This window comes from Cavia porcellus, unplaced genomic scaffold, assembly GCF_034190915.1.
Source record: "Cavia porcellus strain 051 isolate PalLab524CR breed Dunkin Hartley unplaced genomic scaffold, mCavPor4.1 scaffold_1, whole genome shotgun sequence".
Taxonomy (NCBI): Eukaryota; Metazoa; Chordata; class Mammalia; order Rodentia; family Caviidae; genus Cavia; species Cavia porcellus.
Genome location: NW_026947484.1, coordinates 69,769,693 through 69,789,287, shown reverse-complemented (window position 1 = coordinate 69,789,287; position 19,595 = coordinate 69,769,693). Strand labels below are relative to the sequence as shown.

The 19,595-nt window shown below is 45.9% G+C and overlaps 1 protein-coding gene across 3 annotated transcripts in view; it reads right to left on the bottom strand.

The window, feature by feature from the left end:
- The window catches only part of Trpm6 (transient receptor potential cation channel subfamily M member 6), a 141,673-nt gene that overhangs the window by 58,157 nt on the left and 63,921 nt on the right, over positions 1–19,595 (bottom strand). For 2 of the 3 annotated variants that reach the window (XM_063249709.1, XM_063249708.1), the window contains exons 20-25: positions 18,180–18,308; positions 16,439–16,690; positions 14,255–14,429; positions 13,388–13,502; positions 5,244–5,437; positions 1,683–1,815 (exon numbers count right to left, since the gene is read on the bottom strand). In XM_063249709.1, coding sequence (XP_063105779.1) covers positions 1,683–1,815; positions 5,244–5,437; positions 13,388–13,502; positions 14,255–14,429; positions 16,439–16,690; positions 18,180–18,308 — 998 coding nt within the window. Of the gene's footprint in view, positions 1–1,682; positions 1,816–5,243; positions 5,438–13,387; positions 13,503–14,254; positions 14,430–16,438; positions 16,691–18,179; positions 18,309–19,595 lie in introns of those variants that run through there. The other variant, XR_010047855.1, reaches the window with a different exon arrangement.

The following is a 19,595-nucleotide window of genomic DNA, read 5'->3' as shown; positions in this document are numbered from 1 at the left end:
TTTAGGTCAAGAACTCACTGGATCCTGGGGACTTTGAAGCGGAATGTGCTGCTGGGAGTGGAGTCTGGTCGGAGGAGGTAGGTCATGGGGGGCTGACCTGGAAGGGTGCACCTCCCCGGCCCTGCCCCCCCCCCCACCGGTCCTCCAGGCTCCCCTGCTTCCTGTTGGCTATGACATGAGCATCCCTCCTCTGCCCGGGCCCTTCCATCATTCCTGCAGCTGAGCCAGCAACCATGGGCTGAAACTTCTGAAACTGTGAACCAAAATGAATCTCTGCTCCTGGAAGCTGTGAGTCCCGGTTGTTGTGTCTTGGCAATGGGGGAGAGACTAGGACAGTGTGGAAGAAGGAAAGGGAAGCTCAGAGAGCAAAAGATGGTATTTGGATTACATACAGCTTTGTGGATTCATGAATAACCTAATGTTCACCTTTTCCTCAGTATTAAATATGACCTACAATTCAACCTGCTACATATTCCATTATTACAGAAATACATCAGCCAAGTCGTAGAGGACCCCCAACTCTGACTTATGCCTGGGCGAGCCATTGAGGAAGTCTCTAACGTGAGTCACCTTTACAGAGAGTCATCTGGAAGGGTTAGCACAGACCTAGCAATAGACCTGGTAATATCTGGACATTTGAGATAGAAGATGCACAGCTGAATTTAACGATTTATAGTCACTCTTGTGTACACCTGGTATGAAGGCGCACAGTTAGCTTCTGAGAGTCTGCTTCTACTTCCAAGAACAATTCTGTGCTTAATAAATGCATATAACTCCATCCTCCCTCTCTAAACAGAGCCTGGTGCGACAATCAGTCGTGCTCACAGCAGCTCTGCTCCCGGGGCCCCCTCACTCACCCCTTCTCCAGCACATCAGCCCTTTCCTCACACGGCCTCCCCACCCTCACCCCTCGGGCAGGCACCTCCCCAGGCTGTGCTTGGCCCCCAGCTGTGCGCCCAGAGCCCGGATGTGCCCTAGCTGCACCCTCCTGCCCACGGCCCACTCCCTCACCTCTGGTCCTTTTCCTGTGGGAAAAGCCCAGGCCCTGGGTCACCCTGGCTGCCCAGAGATTTCTCTTTGCAAATCACCTCTTCCTTTTTGATCTGCAGCTTCTCCCTTGTCGGTGTGTCATTTTCACAACCACACAGATTTACTGTGCTTTTGGCACAGGAGTTGACATGATGGACTCGCCCAGGCAGAAGCCTGCCGGCCCCACCCCCTCCTCGAGGACCTCACTGCTGCCCTCCTGCAGTCCTTTATTTCTCTCCAGACTTTCCTCTCCAGCTCTTTCAACCCAACTCCCAAACCTGAGCTCCCACAGCACCATTTCCCAACCTCCCAAACATATCCCTTTCTCTCACAGCTCACTCACCAGTACTAAATTATGTGTTTCCTTATTTTGTATTGTCCACCTCCTTCATCTCCCTGTCCAGCCCCGCATGCATGCACTGGAAGGTGATTCCCACCAGAGGAGCTCTCCTAGATCCACCTCTAGGCCCAGGCCCAACAACAATGCCCACAGCATGACAGGTTCTCGTTCAATATGCCCGACCACACGAAGCACACTTGCTAATAAATGCTTCACTGTGGCAGCCTCAAGCTTCTGTGTTTCCCCAGTGGAGCTTTCTACTCTTGTAGACGTTCTGGAGTAGAGACGTCAGCAGCAGTTGGGAGATTTTTACCTGTCGGACGTCATGCGGATTCGTTCCTCAAAACTGCAATTCTGGTGCTCCATTTTCTCATGGAAGTATTTTTCCACACACTGCTCTTCAAAATCGTGAAGCTTTTTCAGATCCTCTGTACTCAGGTACAGTTCTGTGGAAATAAGTCACACACACATATGAAGAATCGGTGTTTTCGTTTTTGCTTCTTTTTTTGTCTCTGTCCTTAATAGCAATCTATGGACCAGATATGCTTTGAGTATTTCCCCAAAAGGTTCACGGGCTGGAAGCCTGGTTCCAGGGTGGTGAGACACCGTGCTGAGGCCTTTAGATCCCGGGATGCCACCCACAGACGGGACTGACGCAGCTCCCACAGGGCCACACTGGAGGACCCCAGCCCTCCTGCCCTCTGGCTTCCTGTCTCACTAGGTCACCACCCTGCTTTACCATGTGTGCCCCACCCACACTGTCTGCTGTATTATGAAGCAATTAGAAGAAGCATCGCGAAAGATTCTGCATACAGATGTGATACCGGAGATAGGGCCGGCACACCTGTCTGGAGAAATAAAGGGGACAAGATCCCTGAGCAGCGCCAAATAACTCCTGGGAGCCCGGATGTGGAACTTCTCGCGAGCTTTCACGAGATGTGGACGGTATATAAGGACACACGGAAGCCAGGGAAGCCCAGTGCTCTTGACCACTCACGGTAGCACGTCCTGTGTCTGCCGGACACAAGCTGTACTTTTTGCTTTTTATTCATTTTTCTTTTGTTCAGACCGTTTGCTCTGCAGAGCCAGTTTCTCCCTTACCCCTTCACCCCTCACTTTCCAAATAAAACTTTTGACACCACTTTTGGCTTATCTCGTCCAATTCCTTGCTCGAGGCCTGAAGGACCTGGCGGACTTCTTGGCGAGCTGCTGCTTAAGGAGCTGCCTCACACCTGAGGGATCCTCAAAGTTCAAACATTTGGTGTTAAAGGTCAACTGTAACCTTTTATTTTAATAAAGTCCCCAGCCTCAGGTATTCTGGCACAGCACATGAGCCCAGTAAGACAGGGTACAAGGAGATTTTCTCCCACCTGTATTAAAAATTATAAACTTTAGCTCACGACATTACATCCCTGCAGAAGCAATGTACAGAACAGCTAGAAACACCAGGCTGGGTCTCTCCTACTTGTTCCTTGAAAAGGATTCATACAGAGAACAGATATTTTCTCTCTCATATTTTCATAGATCAGAATGTTTTCAGACATGAACAATTCATATTTTCAGACATGAAAAATTCATACTTACATGTAAATGGGGAGAGAATCTGATTGTTTTTCTCTGTTAACTGCTCTAGCCATTAAAATGACAATAAGTGACCTATAGGTAAAAATCAATGCTAGAAGAAGGCAAACTCTATTGAAATTAACTCAGTAAGTATAAGGAAGTTTTACCTTGTTACCCTGAGCTCATATATACAACACCCTTCCATGGAAAAAAGATATTAATATCCCCAGCCAATGACCAAGCAAGGCTGTATACCTCCTCTGATATAACTGAAAGATACAGCATTCTGTGATATTGTGAAGCTCTTGCAATTTTTCCTCAAACCTCAGCATTCAGGCTAGCACCATGGCTCTCTCTTCTCTAAGAGGGAAATGCACCATATTTCAAGCCAGTTTCTAATACTTGGAAAATATAAAAATATAAAATGAGGTTGCTAAAAGGATAAAATGGCAAAGCTCTCTTTCATAGATAGTTTCACTTAAATTATGAGGAAAATAATGACACATTTCTATAGCATTTATTAAAAGTGCAAATGTTTCATTATCTCCCAGTAAAGTGAGGGACAATGAATATTAATTTTCAGTTGAAAAATTGCAGCATGAAGAAAGTAGTATCTGGCTTGAGTTCATAACTCAAGCACACAACGTTTTCTGCTTTACATGACGTGGAGGAGTTTTTCAGACATTGAAAAATTCAGTCTGTCTCACCCGCACCCAGCTCCAAGTCTGCTAGCACCAAAGAATCTCCTTTAGCAGGAAACTACAATGGCCCAGGAGCGTCTGCGGGAGGTGCCTGCAGTAGGTGGTGTTTCTGAGACGTTCCGCCAGGTGGCGCTGCTGCTCTGCCAGTAAAGGCCTCTAACGCAAAGGCCCAGAAAATGTCCTTAAACGTGAGTTTTGCATGGGACCATCCCAGAAGCCTGGTTACGGACGATCCCAGTAAAGTGTCTTTCGTATAGCACTAGGAAATCCGAGTAAATTCTGGAGGATTCCAGGTTCTCCTAAGTGACTGCTGCTCTTCTATTGGGTCTCAGGGTCTCCACAGCTCCTGTCGGGGTAGGCTCTCTACTAAAAGCCTCAAATTCACAGGGCAATCATAAGCCTTCAAGGGGACTTTGATTTTGCTCAGCTTCCTTATAAAACCTAAGCGGGGCAGAGCAGGTCACAGGACCAACTACCCACCCAGGTGTTCTATGCTCAATTGCAGACTGCACGTGAAGGGTGACCTGGGCCTTACACACCCCCGGAGTATTCGAACAACCCGTCTGCCCTTACAGAAACCAGTGGAGTCAGGGCTACTTCAGGACAGAAATATTCTAATTTTAGAAAAGTAATACAGTATGTATGAAATAAAGTAAACTATTGTTCAGGCCAGGGTGGCAGAATCAATGACTCTATCAGAAGTAACAAGGTGAAAGTCTTTACATAAGCTCTTTCTTCTGGGCCCTCCGGCCAAGTGAACCTTTCTTTGCTCATGAAGAAAACAGGCAGTCAGACTTCAGCGGTATTTCGGATCTGAGAATTTGAGTAAAGGGTTGTGATCTTATGTCACCCCTTCCCGGGTGTGCAGGCAAGGTCACCTGCTGATGGGTCTGGGCCCGACTACAGGACTGTGACAGGAACCACAGGGGTCCTGAGAAAGCTCAAGGGGCGCTGTGTCCTTCCAGTGACAGGCACAGTGGTCAAATCACACCACGGAGGCCTGGCTGACAGTGACTGGACAGCGGCTCTCAGACAGTGCGCTCACAGTGCGCTCAACAGCCTGGGTCTGAGCCCCAGTGTTGCAAGAAAAAAAAAAAACTAGAAAGCTTTGTTGCAGAAGAAAAAAAAAACTAGAAAGCTTTGGCCAGACAAAACACATTGGGAAAATGTCAAAATACGTAGACTTTTTTAAAAAGAAACAAAAGGAGAAGCCACATTTTCATTTTTCTGCACCCTGAGATGAAAAGAAGAAACGTGTCTTTCAGAAACCTGCCTGTTCCACAAATCAAAGAACCCTTGAAGGCTTATGATTGCCCTGTGAATTTGAGGCTTTTAGTAGACAGCCTACCCCGACAGGAGCTGCGGAGGCCCTGAGACCCAATAGAACCCATGGCCTGGGCCTTGCATGCCCTGCCGCGTCCCCTGTTCAGCTCCACGCAGCAAGGACCTGGCCCCGGGAACAGCTGGTGTGAGCTCCTGTGGGGTTCAGCAAAGGAACTCAAGCCTTTGCACGTCCCTGGGCAGGTTCAGTTCCATCCTGGCCCAGGGTGCATCCCGAGCAGGCAGCCGGGAGTGTCGCCTCCCCTCTGCCCAGCCCCCACGGCACTCACTCAGCCCAAGGTCGCCCGCGTCACGGTCCCTCGGGGCCCGGCGGCGGCACAGCCTGCGGAGCAGCAGGCCCAGGTGGCTGAGCAGGATGAGCGGCGGCGGCAGCAGGGGCTTCTTGTGGTAGGTCATGGTGTAGCGGTAGCGGTTGAACTGCCATAGGTTGTGTGAGAAGGCCCGCATCTCCAGGTACACGTTGCTGCAAGCCGGGGAGCACAGGGCCATGAGACACAGCACCCCCCCCCATCTTCCCTGCCCTCCCGACCAGGAGGCCACAACGAGTGGACAGCATCCCCTGAGCTGGCCATGCTCCACTGAGCAGAATGCACAGTCAGCTTTACGTATAAGCCGTGCTGGGCAGAACCACAAGCAAAGGCAGAAATCACGGTGAAAGCCTAGGAAGGGAAATATGTGAAACCACCCTACTGCCCTTGGTACTGCCAATCGATTGGCTAAGAAACCTTTCCCAGTCCATGACCTGCGGGGTCACTGTGAGCAGCACCCGTGCTACTCAGACCTCATGAAGAGAGGCTCCTAAGGTCAAACCCAGCACTGCTGGAACAGCTCCTGCTAAGACACCCAACCAGCACAGGATTGTTGAGGGAGAGGAACTCCCTCAAAAAAAGAAGAACCGATCTGTCCTAAAATAAATAGAGAGCTCAAAGAAGCTCAGTGAGTAAGATTAACTTTACAGTAAAGGTAACTTCTTCTTACTGGTCTGTTTTGGACTTCTGCTTAAATATCTGCAAGAGAGGGAATACTGATATAGAACTCGAGATGGCAGGTGTACAGTTATTTAAGAATAACTTAACATCGACTTCCGGGAGAACATGGCGGACAGATAGCAGCAGCTACGGAGGCTCTTTGAAAGACTTGGCTTAGTAATCAGGAATGGTGCGGAGTAAGGAGTCATAACAAGTGGAGATATGCTCTGCTGACCCAGGAACGAACTGGGCTGAGACAAACCAACTTGGAATGCAGTCCTGGTGCTAGAACAGGAACAGAGGGGCCTCAGTGTGGAGGCTGGAGCCCGCGCCATTGGAAGCCGCGATTTGGGTTTCCCGCCATGCGGCGGCTGCGTCTACATCGGCTCGGCAGGGAGAGAGACCTGAGAACCGGAATCGGCGAACAGAGTTGAAAACAGGACAGGCAGGGAGCCGTGGATTGACTTGCGGTGAGGTGAGTGAGAGAAACTGACACTCTTCCCACAGTTTGGGAGACTCCAACAGAGGACATTCTGGGACTGGGCAGACTTGCGGGAGCGGGGTGTTGCAGCTTCAGCCACGTATCCCCTCTCAAGCGGGATTAGTGAGAAGTGCCTAGCCTACGTGACGCTGCTGGCTGAGACCCAGTAGGCTAGCCCAACCCAGATCCCAGAGCCTGAGGGTGGCATGGAGAGGCGGGCCCCACGTAGGCTGCCTGGTTTGCAACTTCCTGGTGTGCTGCGGTGGGCGGGAACACCTAGCCGGTGCAATTCGATCAGGCTGTGGCTGACAGGGAGGGGAGCTGGGCCTCCTATATACACTTGCATATAAAAGGAACAAAGAATATGGGAAGAGGCAGCAACAAGAAAGGCTCCTCGGCCCCCAATCCTGAGAAACAGGCAATAGCGGACACCGCACCAATAGACATAAAGCACCATCTAGAGAGCCTCATAGATCAGTTCAGGAATGAAGTTATTAATGACCTGAAGCTAGAAGTAAGCAGAATAGTTAGAGAAATGCTAAGCACCACCCAAGAAAAAACAGATGGTGGAATGGAAGAACAGAAAAAGAGGGGAGAATTGTTAGATGGAGAAAATAGAGAAAGCATAGAATACGTGAAGCAGGTTCAAAGGGACTACCAGGAAACTAAAAACTCTATCGAAAACTGGCATAACAGCTTGAAAGAAACTAAGGACAGACTATCTGAACTGGAGGGCAGATTTGTAATATGGGAGAATGAAATGAAAAACTTCTTAAAAGTAACAAAGAAACAAACAGCAATAATACAAAGACTAGAAGATGATAAGAGGATCCATAACTTAAGAATTAAGAACATAAAAGAAGAAGTAGGGACACAAACAAATGGACTACAAAAGCTATTCACAGAAATAATCCAGGAGATTTTTCCTAATTTAGCAAAAGGTAAAGATACTCAGATGTATGAGGCATACAGGACCCCAGCCACCTACAACCCAAACAGAGCAACACCCAGGCATATAATAATAAAAATTCCAGAAATTCAATATAAGAACAGAATACTAAAAGCTGTCAGAGACAAGAAACAGACCACTTACAAGGGAACACCCATCAGAATTACAGCAGATTTCTCTGCACAAACCATCAAATCACGAAGAGCGTGGGGAGAAATAATTCAAGCTTTGAAAGATAATAATCTCCAGCCAAGATTGATATATCCTGCACAATTGTCCCTGGAAATTGATGGAAAAACAAGGTGCTTCCAGGATAAAGAGAACTGGGGGAATATGCAACCAACAATTCAACTCTACAGAGAGTACTGCAGGATATTCTAAAAAAGAAAAATACAAAGAATCCAGAAATAGTGGCGGGGAGACCACAATGAATGGAGCAGAGAACAAAATGAAGAAGACAAACTGACAACTAATGACAGAAAAAGAGCTCAACAGAAATGAGGCAGAGAAGATTGGATGATACGAACAGCTATTTTGGAGAAAATGACATCTTAATAGGTAATACTGATTTAGTATCATCTTGTTTTGAAGTCTCATCAAGCTTTTGTTCTTCTGTCTCCATTGATCTAAACAGGTTGTATCTTATTGGATTTTTTTATGTACGATAGTATAGGCAAAAACTTTTAAAGACAAGGAGATTATACAGAAACCATTGTTCATTTTCTATTAGTTGATTCTACATATCCTGTAATGCTGTCATTCTCTTAAATGGTTTTACATTGTTTTGATATATTTGATGCTACAGTATGCGAAGTTGTACTCAAGAATTTCAAGGAAAGAGATAATATGGTAACTACTTTTATGTCAGGATTATCTTGTGGTGAAACACTATTCTGCTTAAATGGTTATGTTTCGATCTGCACTGTTTCAGTGTTATGCCCTCTTTTATCTCAATCTCCACTCCATTATTTACTTTTTTATTTTCATCCTTTTAATTAAGGGAAAAATAAATAAAAATAGCAGGATATATTATAGTAACCCACTTTGCCTTTCCATTATCTTGATTTAAAGCCCTGTATTACTCTCACCATCTTGTTTTTTACTGATGTCCCCCTATTCTGTTTTGCTTGATAGTACCAGATTCAAAAGTTTAGGCAACAGCTGTGAAGATAGTGAGATTCATTATGACGCCCATTCTCGATGACTTTTATCTACTTTTGAAGACCTATAATGTCTCCAATGTTTTGGTTTGTCAGTTTTGTTCTTTACTGTTTTGTTCAATTTTATTATAACTGATGATATAGGCAATTCTATTAGAGATAGCGGGAGGCATTATGGTAACCATTGTTGATCACCTTGTATTATGTTCTTACATTATCTATTATGTCCACCCTTTTGATTTGACTGACTGTTCTGTTATGTCACATTTGGTTTTACTCTCTTCCAAAAAAGTAATAAGAACCGTGCGAGCAATAAAACCCAAAATGTGTAATAGTCATTGTACAAAAGAGAGGAAAAGAAAGTGCTCTAAACTATATAACTGTATGCATATTTAAGTGTATAAGATAGAAAATGATATCACTGAGTTTTATTGGATCATTGAACAGAACTGTTTGCAGTCTCACTGTTGGACTGTCCACTTTACATGTTATAATTTTGTGACTTGAACAATTATTTTTAAGATGACAATATGTAATCCACTAACTAGGGATTTCCTACTGTTTATTTTTTTCTGTAAATCTGTATAACTTGTACCCTTTCTCTGTTTTTTTTTTCTCCTTAAATAAATTTTTAAAAAATTTAAAAAAAAAAGAATAACTTAACATCATCCCTAATGACTTCAGCACACAGCCTATGAGGGAAGACTCAAGAGAACAGCTACTGAACACATTGATTAGACCAATAAAACGAGTCTGCTTTGGACACAGATAGCAGAGAACTAGAGTAGGGCACCAAGCAGGCTTCACTGAACTGTGATAAAGGGAACGGGCTGAGCTATCCCAAAAGAAGCCTGCAAAGGAAGGGGAACTCTCACATGGTCCAGGAGTAAACGATGGACATGCAGATGACCATTCCAGAACCATGGGTCTCCCAGCGGGCACCGCCATGATTGAAGGCTGCTCAATTGCAAGTGAGCCCCCAACACCGCTGCAGCCTGCCCGCCAGCAGGTGGCGCTCTTTACAGCCTATGTCAGGCTCTTTCTAGTCTGCGATGAATTCTGTCCCCAAAAGGCTCCATACAAAGATTGAGGCTTAGGATTTCTCAGATTGCTTGGGTCCCAGTGTGGGCCCCTTCTGCATAAGAAGATGGTTCTACGTAAGGATTTCTCGACAGCTCTGGATGCCTTGCATTTTAAAAATTTCCTTCTTATTAGTATTTGTTTGCATACATAATAATTCCACTCAGCCCTGGGAACCAGAAGGTATGCACACCGCACCCCATGGATCTTGCTTCTCCTCCCCCTCTCTCCACCCCAGACCTCCTTCCCATCTCCCTGCATCCTATCACCTCTGTTTTAGCTCTTTAAACCATTTATATTTTGAGTTTCTTATAGAAAAGAAACCATGCAATACCTTCTGTTTTTTGAGAAAACACAGTATCTTAGAATTAGTTGAACACAGTATCTTAGAATTAGTTGAACTATCCAAAATGACTATCTGAACACCAAAACTACTATACCGTCCTAATGGTAGGGCTCAGAGAGATGTTATCTGACAGTATAGACTAAAAACAACCAGGAAAAGATGTTCTTCTCCACTACATCCCTTTGTAAAAGTATTTTGAATTTTTGTCTACCTCCAGCCCCTACCTTTTCTACTTTCTTTGATTCTAAGTATTAATTTTCCCTTTATCTTTCATTCATCATTGAGATAATCAGTGGATAAAATACCCCACATGGTGGCATAGAAGAGGCTTTTAGAAAGTGCCACCTGTGTCCCCCCAACTTCATTTGGCCTCTTTCATCAACTCAACATGTATTAAAGTCATTAAGTCATTAAGGATGATGCTACTTAAGTTAATCTTAATGTGTTAGGAATAAACTTACGCACAAAACAAAATAGAAAATTACTTGAATCCCAAAAACTCCACTAAAAGACTTCAAGATTTAATGACCAAATTCAGTACAGTAGCTGCATGAAAAAACCAACACTCAAAAATCAACAGCCTTCCTGTACATGAACAACAAACTCACTGACAAATTAGGGAAACAACGCCCTTCACAATTTCATTTAAAAACTAAAATACCTATGAATGATTTTAATGAAGGAAGTGAAAGATCTTTACATTGAAAACTAAGTACTCTGAAAAAGGAGATCGAATTGGATATCAGAAAATATCTATCCCTTGTTCTTGGATAGGAAGAACCAATACAGTGAAAATGGCCATACTTCCAAATTGTTAAATGCAATCCCAATAAAAATACCAATACATACCTCACAGAATTAACCCTAAATGTAACTTGGGATCAAAAGAGATCTAGAATAGTAAAAACAATCCTGGGCAACAAAGGCAAATAGGGGACATCACAATCCCTGCCTTGAAATTATACTACAAAGCTGCTGTGAGAAAAACAGCATGGTGCTGGTAAAAATAAAAAAAAAAAAAGACCAGACGATATGGGGAACAGATTAGAAGATATAGAAACAACTCCAAACACACTCAGTTACCTTACCTTTGACAAAGGAGCCAAATGTCTTTACTGTAAGAAAGCCTCATCAATAAATGGGGATGGGAAAGCTGGCTTTCCACATGCCAAGACTAAAACTAGACCCATGTCTATCACCATGCACTACACTAAAATAGAAGTGCATCAAAGGTCTAAACATTAACACTGAAACACTAAATCTGCTGGAAGATAGACCAGGTAGAAGACACAGGTGTGGGCAAAGATGTCATGAACAAAACCCCAGTCACACAGGAACTACCACAGACTCAACAACTGAAATCTTGAAAGCTTTTACACAGCAAGAGAAACCACTGGGGAAAATTTTTTGCCAGCAGTTCCTCAGATAAAGGACTACCATCCAGAATCTACAAAGAACTCAAAAAATCGGATGTCCTGAATTTAAAGACCCAGTTAAAAAACGGGCATCTGAAATGAATGGACAGTTCTCAGGTGAACAAGTACAAATGCCAAATAAATACATGAAAAAAATGTTCAATCACTGATCATTTGAAAGATGCAAATTAAAACAACACTGAGATTCCATCTCCTCCAAAAAGAACGGCTGTCATCAAGAAATCAACCAATAACAAACAGTGGAGGGCTCTGAGGGAAAAGGAATCTTTCTCCACTGTTGGTGGGCGTGTAGACTGGTGCAACTACTGTAAAAACCAGTGTGGAGATTCCTCAAAAAAACTAAGACTAGAGGTCCTATTCAACCCAGCTATTCCCCTTCTTGGTATCTTCCTAAAAAATTAAAAGCATAATTCCACAGCAATATATGCACACCTATGATTATAGCAGCACAACTTATAATAACTAAATCTTGGAAACAACCCAAATGCCCATCAACTGATGAATGGCTAAAATATATGGGGTTTTTTTGTTATGCAATAAACTATTACTCTGCCATAAAGAAGGATAAACTTGAGACATTTCTAGCTAGATTATTGCACCTTGAGGACATACTCTTAGGTGAAATAAACCAGACACACATTTAAATGTGTGTCTCTGGCGTGAGAAACTCAAAGTGTAAATAAGGACCAAAATGTACAGTAGATATTGGGAAATGGTAACAAAATGTTCACATGAGAAGGGGAATAAGGGAAGGGAAACAAAAAAAGAAATAAAAGTAAAAAATGGAATCCAAACTTTTGTAAATAAGGAGGGAAAAAGGGATTGACAGGAGGGGAATGGGAAGAAAGAAGAATCACAGTACACCATGTGCAGGTACTAATTCCCTATGATGAATCATTGTGCATCTATAGTATACCGATAAAATAAAGAGGGCTTCAGACAAATGAAAGAAAATGACCTCTACTCGGAGCTCATGTCCCAGCAGAGGTATCAGGAAACAGAGAACAGTGACATCTGAAACGAACACTGTCCCAGCATCTGCATGGAGAGGCCAGGAAGAGCCTGGGCGCTCTGTGGCGAGGGCAGAGAGGCGAGCTGAGTTTCTACCTGCAATGCCCAGTTGGACCTAACGTTTACAAAGACGTTAGCAGAGCCTCCGCGGCGGCCAGTGAGGCTGCAGGGGAATGAGTTAGGAGGAGCATGGAGAGTGACTTGGGAGACCTCAGGGAAGCCACATCCCCGGGGGTCACTCAGGTCATGATATTAGAGTCGTGAGATGTTTTTAAAGGCTCTGGGTTGCAAACAGAAGAGAAAAACCAAAAACAGAAGCAGAGAATTAAATTAGGAGGCTCCACAGCAGTGATGGGCAGCAGGAAGCACTCCCGTGGGTAAAACCGAGCCGGGCAGCTCAAGGTTAGGGAGAGGAGAGGCCACGAGCTTGAGGCCTCACTTTTAGGGCTCAAAAAGGAAGGGGGACAGGGTGCATGGGGCCGGAGCTTACAGAGAGCTGGGCTGGAGATGTCCAGCAGTGCCTGTCACAATGTACACGGAAACACACAAGGTCACAGAAAAAAAGACTAAACCGAGGCAGAGCAACGTTTGGGCTCAGAGACACTTCATGTGAAAGGCTGGGTGGGGAAGGAGGGTGACCTGCAGAGGAGGCTGAAGGCAAAGCAAGAGAAGGAAACAGGAAAAACAACGCTGGAGCAGAATCAAGAAAGTATTCTGAGTCCGTGGCCAGCACCCGGCTCCGGCTCCTCCATCCCACAGGGGCCCAACTCTGGCTGGACTGCACCCTGCCTGCTCTAGGCCACTGTTCCTGTGCTTCCCAGGATGCCACCGTATCCCTGTGGCCTTGCCCGTCCTGCCAGGCAGGAGTGTCCTGCCCAAGCATGAAGGCCACCACCCACAGCAGGCAAAGCCACCCGCCCCATGAGCTCAGGAGCCCACTCCGCACGCCTGTCCCCATTTCCCTGAACCTGAAGTCACCTACTTGAAGAAGGCAATCAGCAGGTTCACCATGATGATGTACTGCACGAAAAGGTAGACGGCCTGCAGGAACGGGGTGAGGAAGGAGCCCGGTGGGCACAAGGGGTCCTCCTCACAGACTGCGGACAGAGAACAGAGGAGAGTGAGGGGAGGACAGCACGGACCTGCACCCCCAGCACACACACAGGGACGAGCTGGAGGTTCTCCGTTGCTAAGAATCAGCGGATGAATCTTAATGGAGTCGTGACTGCCATAAAGATGACAGAGGAGTCATGCACCATGAGACTCCAACCTATGGTGAGATGCAGATGTCACCTGGTTTCTCCTTTGTGAGAAACGCAGAGTAAAAATAAGAGTAAAGAAAAACAGATACCAGGAAGCGGGGAGACGGGAGGGGACGGGGATCAAAGGGCAGAGAGGTGGGCCCAAGGGCAGGCACAGGAGATGACAACAACAGAAGGAATTAGGCCGTGTGCTGCCTGTGAAGGCTGCACAGGAAGGCTGTGCACACTGCGTACCCCAAAGATGTATGAAGAAAAGAAAGGACATAAAGACAAGGGCCGAGGGGAGGGACAGGGGATCAAGATGTGCGCTCCACACGAGGCATGGAAATGCTAGGCACCACCACTGTGAACTAATAAACTAAAATAAGATTCAGCCGGGGGGGGGGGGGGGCTTTGCCCACCTGTGATCTCAGCACTCAGGAGGCTGAGACAGGAGGACTGCTAGGAGTTCAAAGCCAGCCTAAACCACATAGTGAAACCCTGTCTGATCACAATACAATGACTCAGGGGATTACTTTCCCAATTTTTTTTAGCCTGAGCATCTACAAAGATTCAGTTTCCACATGACATTGAAGACCCGCGCGTACCATCTATCTCCGAAGCGTAGACCTCCCCGTACATCATCCAATATGGTTCAAACACAACATCTCGAGCGAGTTTCCAAGAAGGAGGCTCATGTGGGGAAAGGATAGCTTTGCGGGCCACCCCGAAGCTCAGCAGGACGATGGCCATTATGATCACAATGTAGAACATGTTCGCACTCTGAAAAACAGCACCACGCAACCGAAGCTGCACCACAGATTCGAAACTCAGAACAACTCACACTCTCGTGACCATCGTAACTACACTTATCAAATGAGACTGCTAAGCTGAGCAGGTGGTGCACCCCGCTCATCCCAGCACTCTGAGAGGCTGAGGTCAGACAATCTCAAGTTCAAGTCCAGCCTGGGGCGATTTAGCAAGACCCTGTCTCAAAGTTTTAAAAGGGCTGGGGAGGTAGCTCAATGCAAAGACCCAGGTTTAACTTAGTACAGAGGACAAAAAAGGGGGCAAAAAAGAGTAGTCTTTTATTAAAATGCACTAGCCCACACACTGCTGGATTTTCTTGGGTTAAACTATTTTGTTTTCTCTTTTCTTCTGCACAAATGTGTTTCAAGCAATGTGATCTTTGGAATCACATAAATTTGCTGAGACTACAGGATGTGTGCTTGTCTTGAAGCAGTCATGAAATGTGAACAGCTTCTGACTAGCTAACATCCAACTTTTCAACAGTTGGACCAGAAATTTAGGAAAAGGACCAGTTTAGGAAAAGGAAGAGTATTTCAAGTATATTCAGATCGGTCTGATGCCTCCTATGCCCAGGATTACCTTCTGAAATAAAGACTCAGAAACTGATCAGTCCAGTTCCCTTTCAGCTGCTAAACACACAGCAGCTCAATCTATTTGTTCATTGTGGCAGTGATAATATTTGTCAGAATTTCCTGCTGTACTCTATGAATGTCTGGACACTTCCTATCTCGCTTCCACTAGGTTGGGGCCGTGAGCTCCATGCCAGACGCTGGGCTGTAAACTGACAGTTATGTGGGCCCAAAATTTAACAGCCACTAGGCTTTCTTTGTCACCCTCATTCCCTGCCCTGGAAGACCTTAGGGAGCCACAAACTTACAAACAGACATAGCTATGCTACAAAATAGAGGGGCCAAAGCACCCACAGAACCTTGCTGTTAGGAGAAAGGGCCTGAGGTGCCCTGGATTCTTCAGCATGTTCCCCCTGATAAGTACCAATGTTCCCAAGACCAGAGAACATATTTCCGGTCTAAGAGAAGAGAACCAACAAAGGGAAGTCTGCCTTCAGAGTCCTGCAGCCCTCCCTTCTCTGCAGACTTTCTCTGTTTCTCCCCATCCCTCCCCTTCCAGAACTTGCTGCTTCGCTGCTCTGAGACTTCCAGAAGGCAAAGCCAGGGGTGGTCTGAAGCTGTCCTCTAGAGGGATCTCGGGTACTCAGGAGCAGTCACAGCAGGGGACGTGCTGCACAGCGAGCTCAGGGCACGGAGGACGCCAGCTGGACCCCCTGCACTGCCCTGGAAAAATTCGTATCACCTCTACTTTTCTGCATCAAAAATGTGGGTGGTGACATCACTTATTTCCTACAGCTGTGACAGAGATGAAATGATTAAAACACACAAAGAACTTAGAGGCACACAGCAAGCACTGCTCCCAACTGTGGTGGCGAAAGTGAGTCAGTGGGTGATAAGTTGACATTTTCACGGAGAACACCAGTATTGGTGACAGCTTCACTAAATCAAGCCCTGCAGAACTACCATGCTCCAGGATGAATTCAACTCAAATCTCTATGGTCCGGGCCTCACCAAAGGGGTGAGTGGTGTGCCCAGCGTGCTGCCCAGGGACCCTGTGGTCACATGGGAAGCAGAGATGAGAAGATCTCCCTGTCTGCACTTTTAGAAATACAGACTAGCACGTCCCCTGTTGTGACTGCTCCTGAGTACCTGAGATCCCTCTAGAGGACAGCTTCAGCCCACCCCTAGCTTTGCCTTCTGGAAGTCTCAGTGCAGGGAAGCAGCAAGTTCTGGAAGGGGAGGGAAGGGAAGAAACAGAGAAAGTCTGCAGAGAAGGGAGGGCTGCAGGACTCTGAAGGCAGACTTCCCTTCCTTGGATCTCTAGTTTAGAAAAGGCGAACTGTCGAGCAGGAGCCCCAAAATCAGGGCAAACCACTAGCAAAGACATTCACGCCTGAAAGGGGCCTCACTCACCATCTTGGCGATCATAGTGACATAAGGACCTGCGTGCTGATTGACGGCAAAGAAGTCCAAGAGCCGGGAGAACCAGAAAATGGTGTCTATGCAGTAGATGAGTCGCCCCGCTGTGTGAAAAGGAGGGTCACCCCACCGGAGGCAAAAACCAACTGCAAACAGACCAATGGCCACAGTTTCCATTAGGTTCCAGTACTCACTCAGCCACACCTTCAACTTCTGCGTCAACTTCTCCGGTTCTGAAATACATATCTAAAAGAAGAAAGAGAGAAGCCTCACAGAATGACTCGGAGGTGATGGCCTCTGCTGTACCAGGCAAGGACAGGGCAGAGAAGATGCTGCAGCGGGCCTGGGCGGAGCTCATGGGCAGCGCCTGGCACAGGCAGGGGTGAGGGTCTAAAACCGGAGATTCCAGCACTGTCATCTTTCTAAGCATCACCTACTCCTTTAAAGAGCGATCTAAAACACCACGCAGGGAACTGAGACTTAAGTTCCCCTCAGAACTAAGTTATTTAAATTCTCATATTTAATGCCTTTTGGTTACAGTAATAAAAATTAAGGCCAAGGATATAGCTCAAAGGCATAAGCGCCTGCCTGGCAAGCTTAAGGTCCTTGGATTCCCAGCACCAAAAAAACACACACAAAAAAAACAAAACTAAGCCATGAATGTTGGACAGTCACTTGAAAACTCAACTGGAAAATTCTTTTTAAAAAAAGAAAAGTGCTGTTTGTAGTTCTCACTAATCCTAAACTGACATGGAGAAGTACTGAGACACTCAAAACCTAGTACCACAATGGATCTGCACAGCTGGTGCTTGGTCCCGCTCACGAGGGCCCACAGACCACAAAGAACACTGGGCAGGAAGCAAGGCCTCCTGCACCTGCCATGAAGCGAGCTGCTTGCTGATAGGCTAAGAATGTGTTGCTGGGACTCACTATTGTGAGAAATAACCAATGAAATACAGTCAGACAAAACCTACATGTAAAACAGTGACCCTCTCTTCCATGAAGTATATACAAGGGGGAGCTCAGGTAATATTTATCTCTTGAATTATTTTCTGTGGCCAATAAACTCCCTCTAGGTAACCAGCAAGCAATATACATATAATTAGTAAGAAAACATTGACTTGTACATAATGGGGTCAAATTATATATATCTAGGCCAAAATATATGTGAATGCATACACATAAAAATACATATACATTGACATCTAAGTCTTAGGTCAAAACTTTTGGGGAATGCAATTATAATAGCGTTAGAATATTAATTCTTAAGAGACTAATTGTGACCTAGAAATTAAATGTTGTTTTGCTTTGGCTCTTGGACTATGGTTTTGGTTTCAGTTTTCGGGAACAGGAATCTTTAAACACCATTCATGCTTTCCTTATTTATCATATAACATGGGCTATTTATATGCCACTCTGTGGGGTGAAACTCGCAATACATAGATAATTATCAGGCCAAAAAGTCAATCCTGCAAAACAAAAAAAAAAGGCCACTAGGACTCTAGGACTGATAAATGCACTGAGATCTCTCCTTCAAAGACGACGCCTCCCGAAGTCTAGCGCCCAGTAGAGAGCACATGGCTAGGACGCAGGGCTGGAATCAGGAATTCCCCCAGAATACCCTTCTTATCACATGCCCGTCAGGACCGGCCCTTCCTCTCTCCCTCCCAGCCTTGCTGTCACTTCCACCAGCAGGGACGAGGGCTACAGAGAGCAAAGGTAGAATGGAACTCACCTCCCTGACTTTCTCAATAGCACTGGAGAAGATATAAGTGATAACAAGCCACTCTTGCACGCTGGGTTGGGGCTGCATCTCCACCAACACAGTGTAAGTAAACAGCATGAGGAATGCCAAGTATGCCATCTGTGAGGGGACACACACGCCCTGGATGTGAGTGTGGGTGACACAGGGCCCGGGCAGACACAGACAGGGCTGCACAGAAACACAACACGATAACCCGAGAACATTGCTAGGGCCCTCTAGTGACTGCTGATGACCCGGGATCCAAACAAGCGTGAGAATCAACGGTTTTCTGGTGTAAGGCTTTCGTGGCAGGAACGAACATCAGTGTTCTCAGATGCATGGAAGGAGATGCTGCCACCTTCCGGCTGTTACCTTCTGACCGGTGTCCCCAGGCCCTGCACGCCCCAGCGTGACCATGGCAGCTATCAGCAAGCCCAGGGTGACATCTACAACCGCCCCCCTTGAACACACAGGTCCCAATGCCACCACAATCAGTGGCGGCATCTTTCCAAATGTGATGAACTGTCACAGTTACTGCTGCCTGGAGTTTTATTTTATATTGATTAAAATAGTCTGGTTAATAGAAATTTTACCCCACTGGAAGCTCTTATATTCGAGGAATGGTTGTGAATATTAACAGCACTTAGCGGACACATGCTGGACATTCCACAAATGCTTGCTGGATTGCTAACTGTATACATTATTGCTAGACTCTAACCTGTCCAAAGAATTAAAACACATATCTACAGAGTGACTAACAGCTTACGAACTTATCTAATGCCCTTATCTTTTTAAAAACGCATTCTTATAGCTGGGCATGCACATTAAAACTGAGACAAACATTACCGAATCATCAGCTGAAAAGTCTGAGCAATAGCCACCCACAGTACATGACCCACACAGCCTGTAAGCAGCACTCACCGGGCAGTGCTTACATGCTGGAAAAATGATGTGGAGGGAGAGCAATGTGTGGGTGTGTTGGGTCTCACAGGCAACATTTCAACTTGGGCCCCTTTTTTCATGTCCTTTTGAACTGCAAGTTACTAAGTCTCTTTCTAAGTTGAGTTCTGCACCAACACAATGTAAGGAGTGGTTGTTTGAGTCTCTGTATACTAGGATAATGTTTTCAAGTGACATTTGGGGTAGTCCCAGTGGGTATTGCTACCTCTGAGTATCGAAGCAGGAGAGAAGTGTATAAGAAAGTTAAAACCGTGCCCATTAACTCTGTACTCTTCTGGTCTGTGTCCCAGAGTCTGAGGGTGTGTTCCTGTGTTTGTCTGTTTTCTCAGTGCTTTGGTGGAACCCAGGGCCTCAAGCGTGCTCGGCAAGCTCTCTCTCTCTCTCTCTCTCTCTCTCTCTCTCTCTCGCTCTCGCTCTCTCTCTCTCTCTCACGGAGCAACCCCAGCC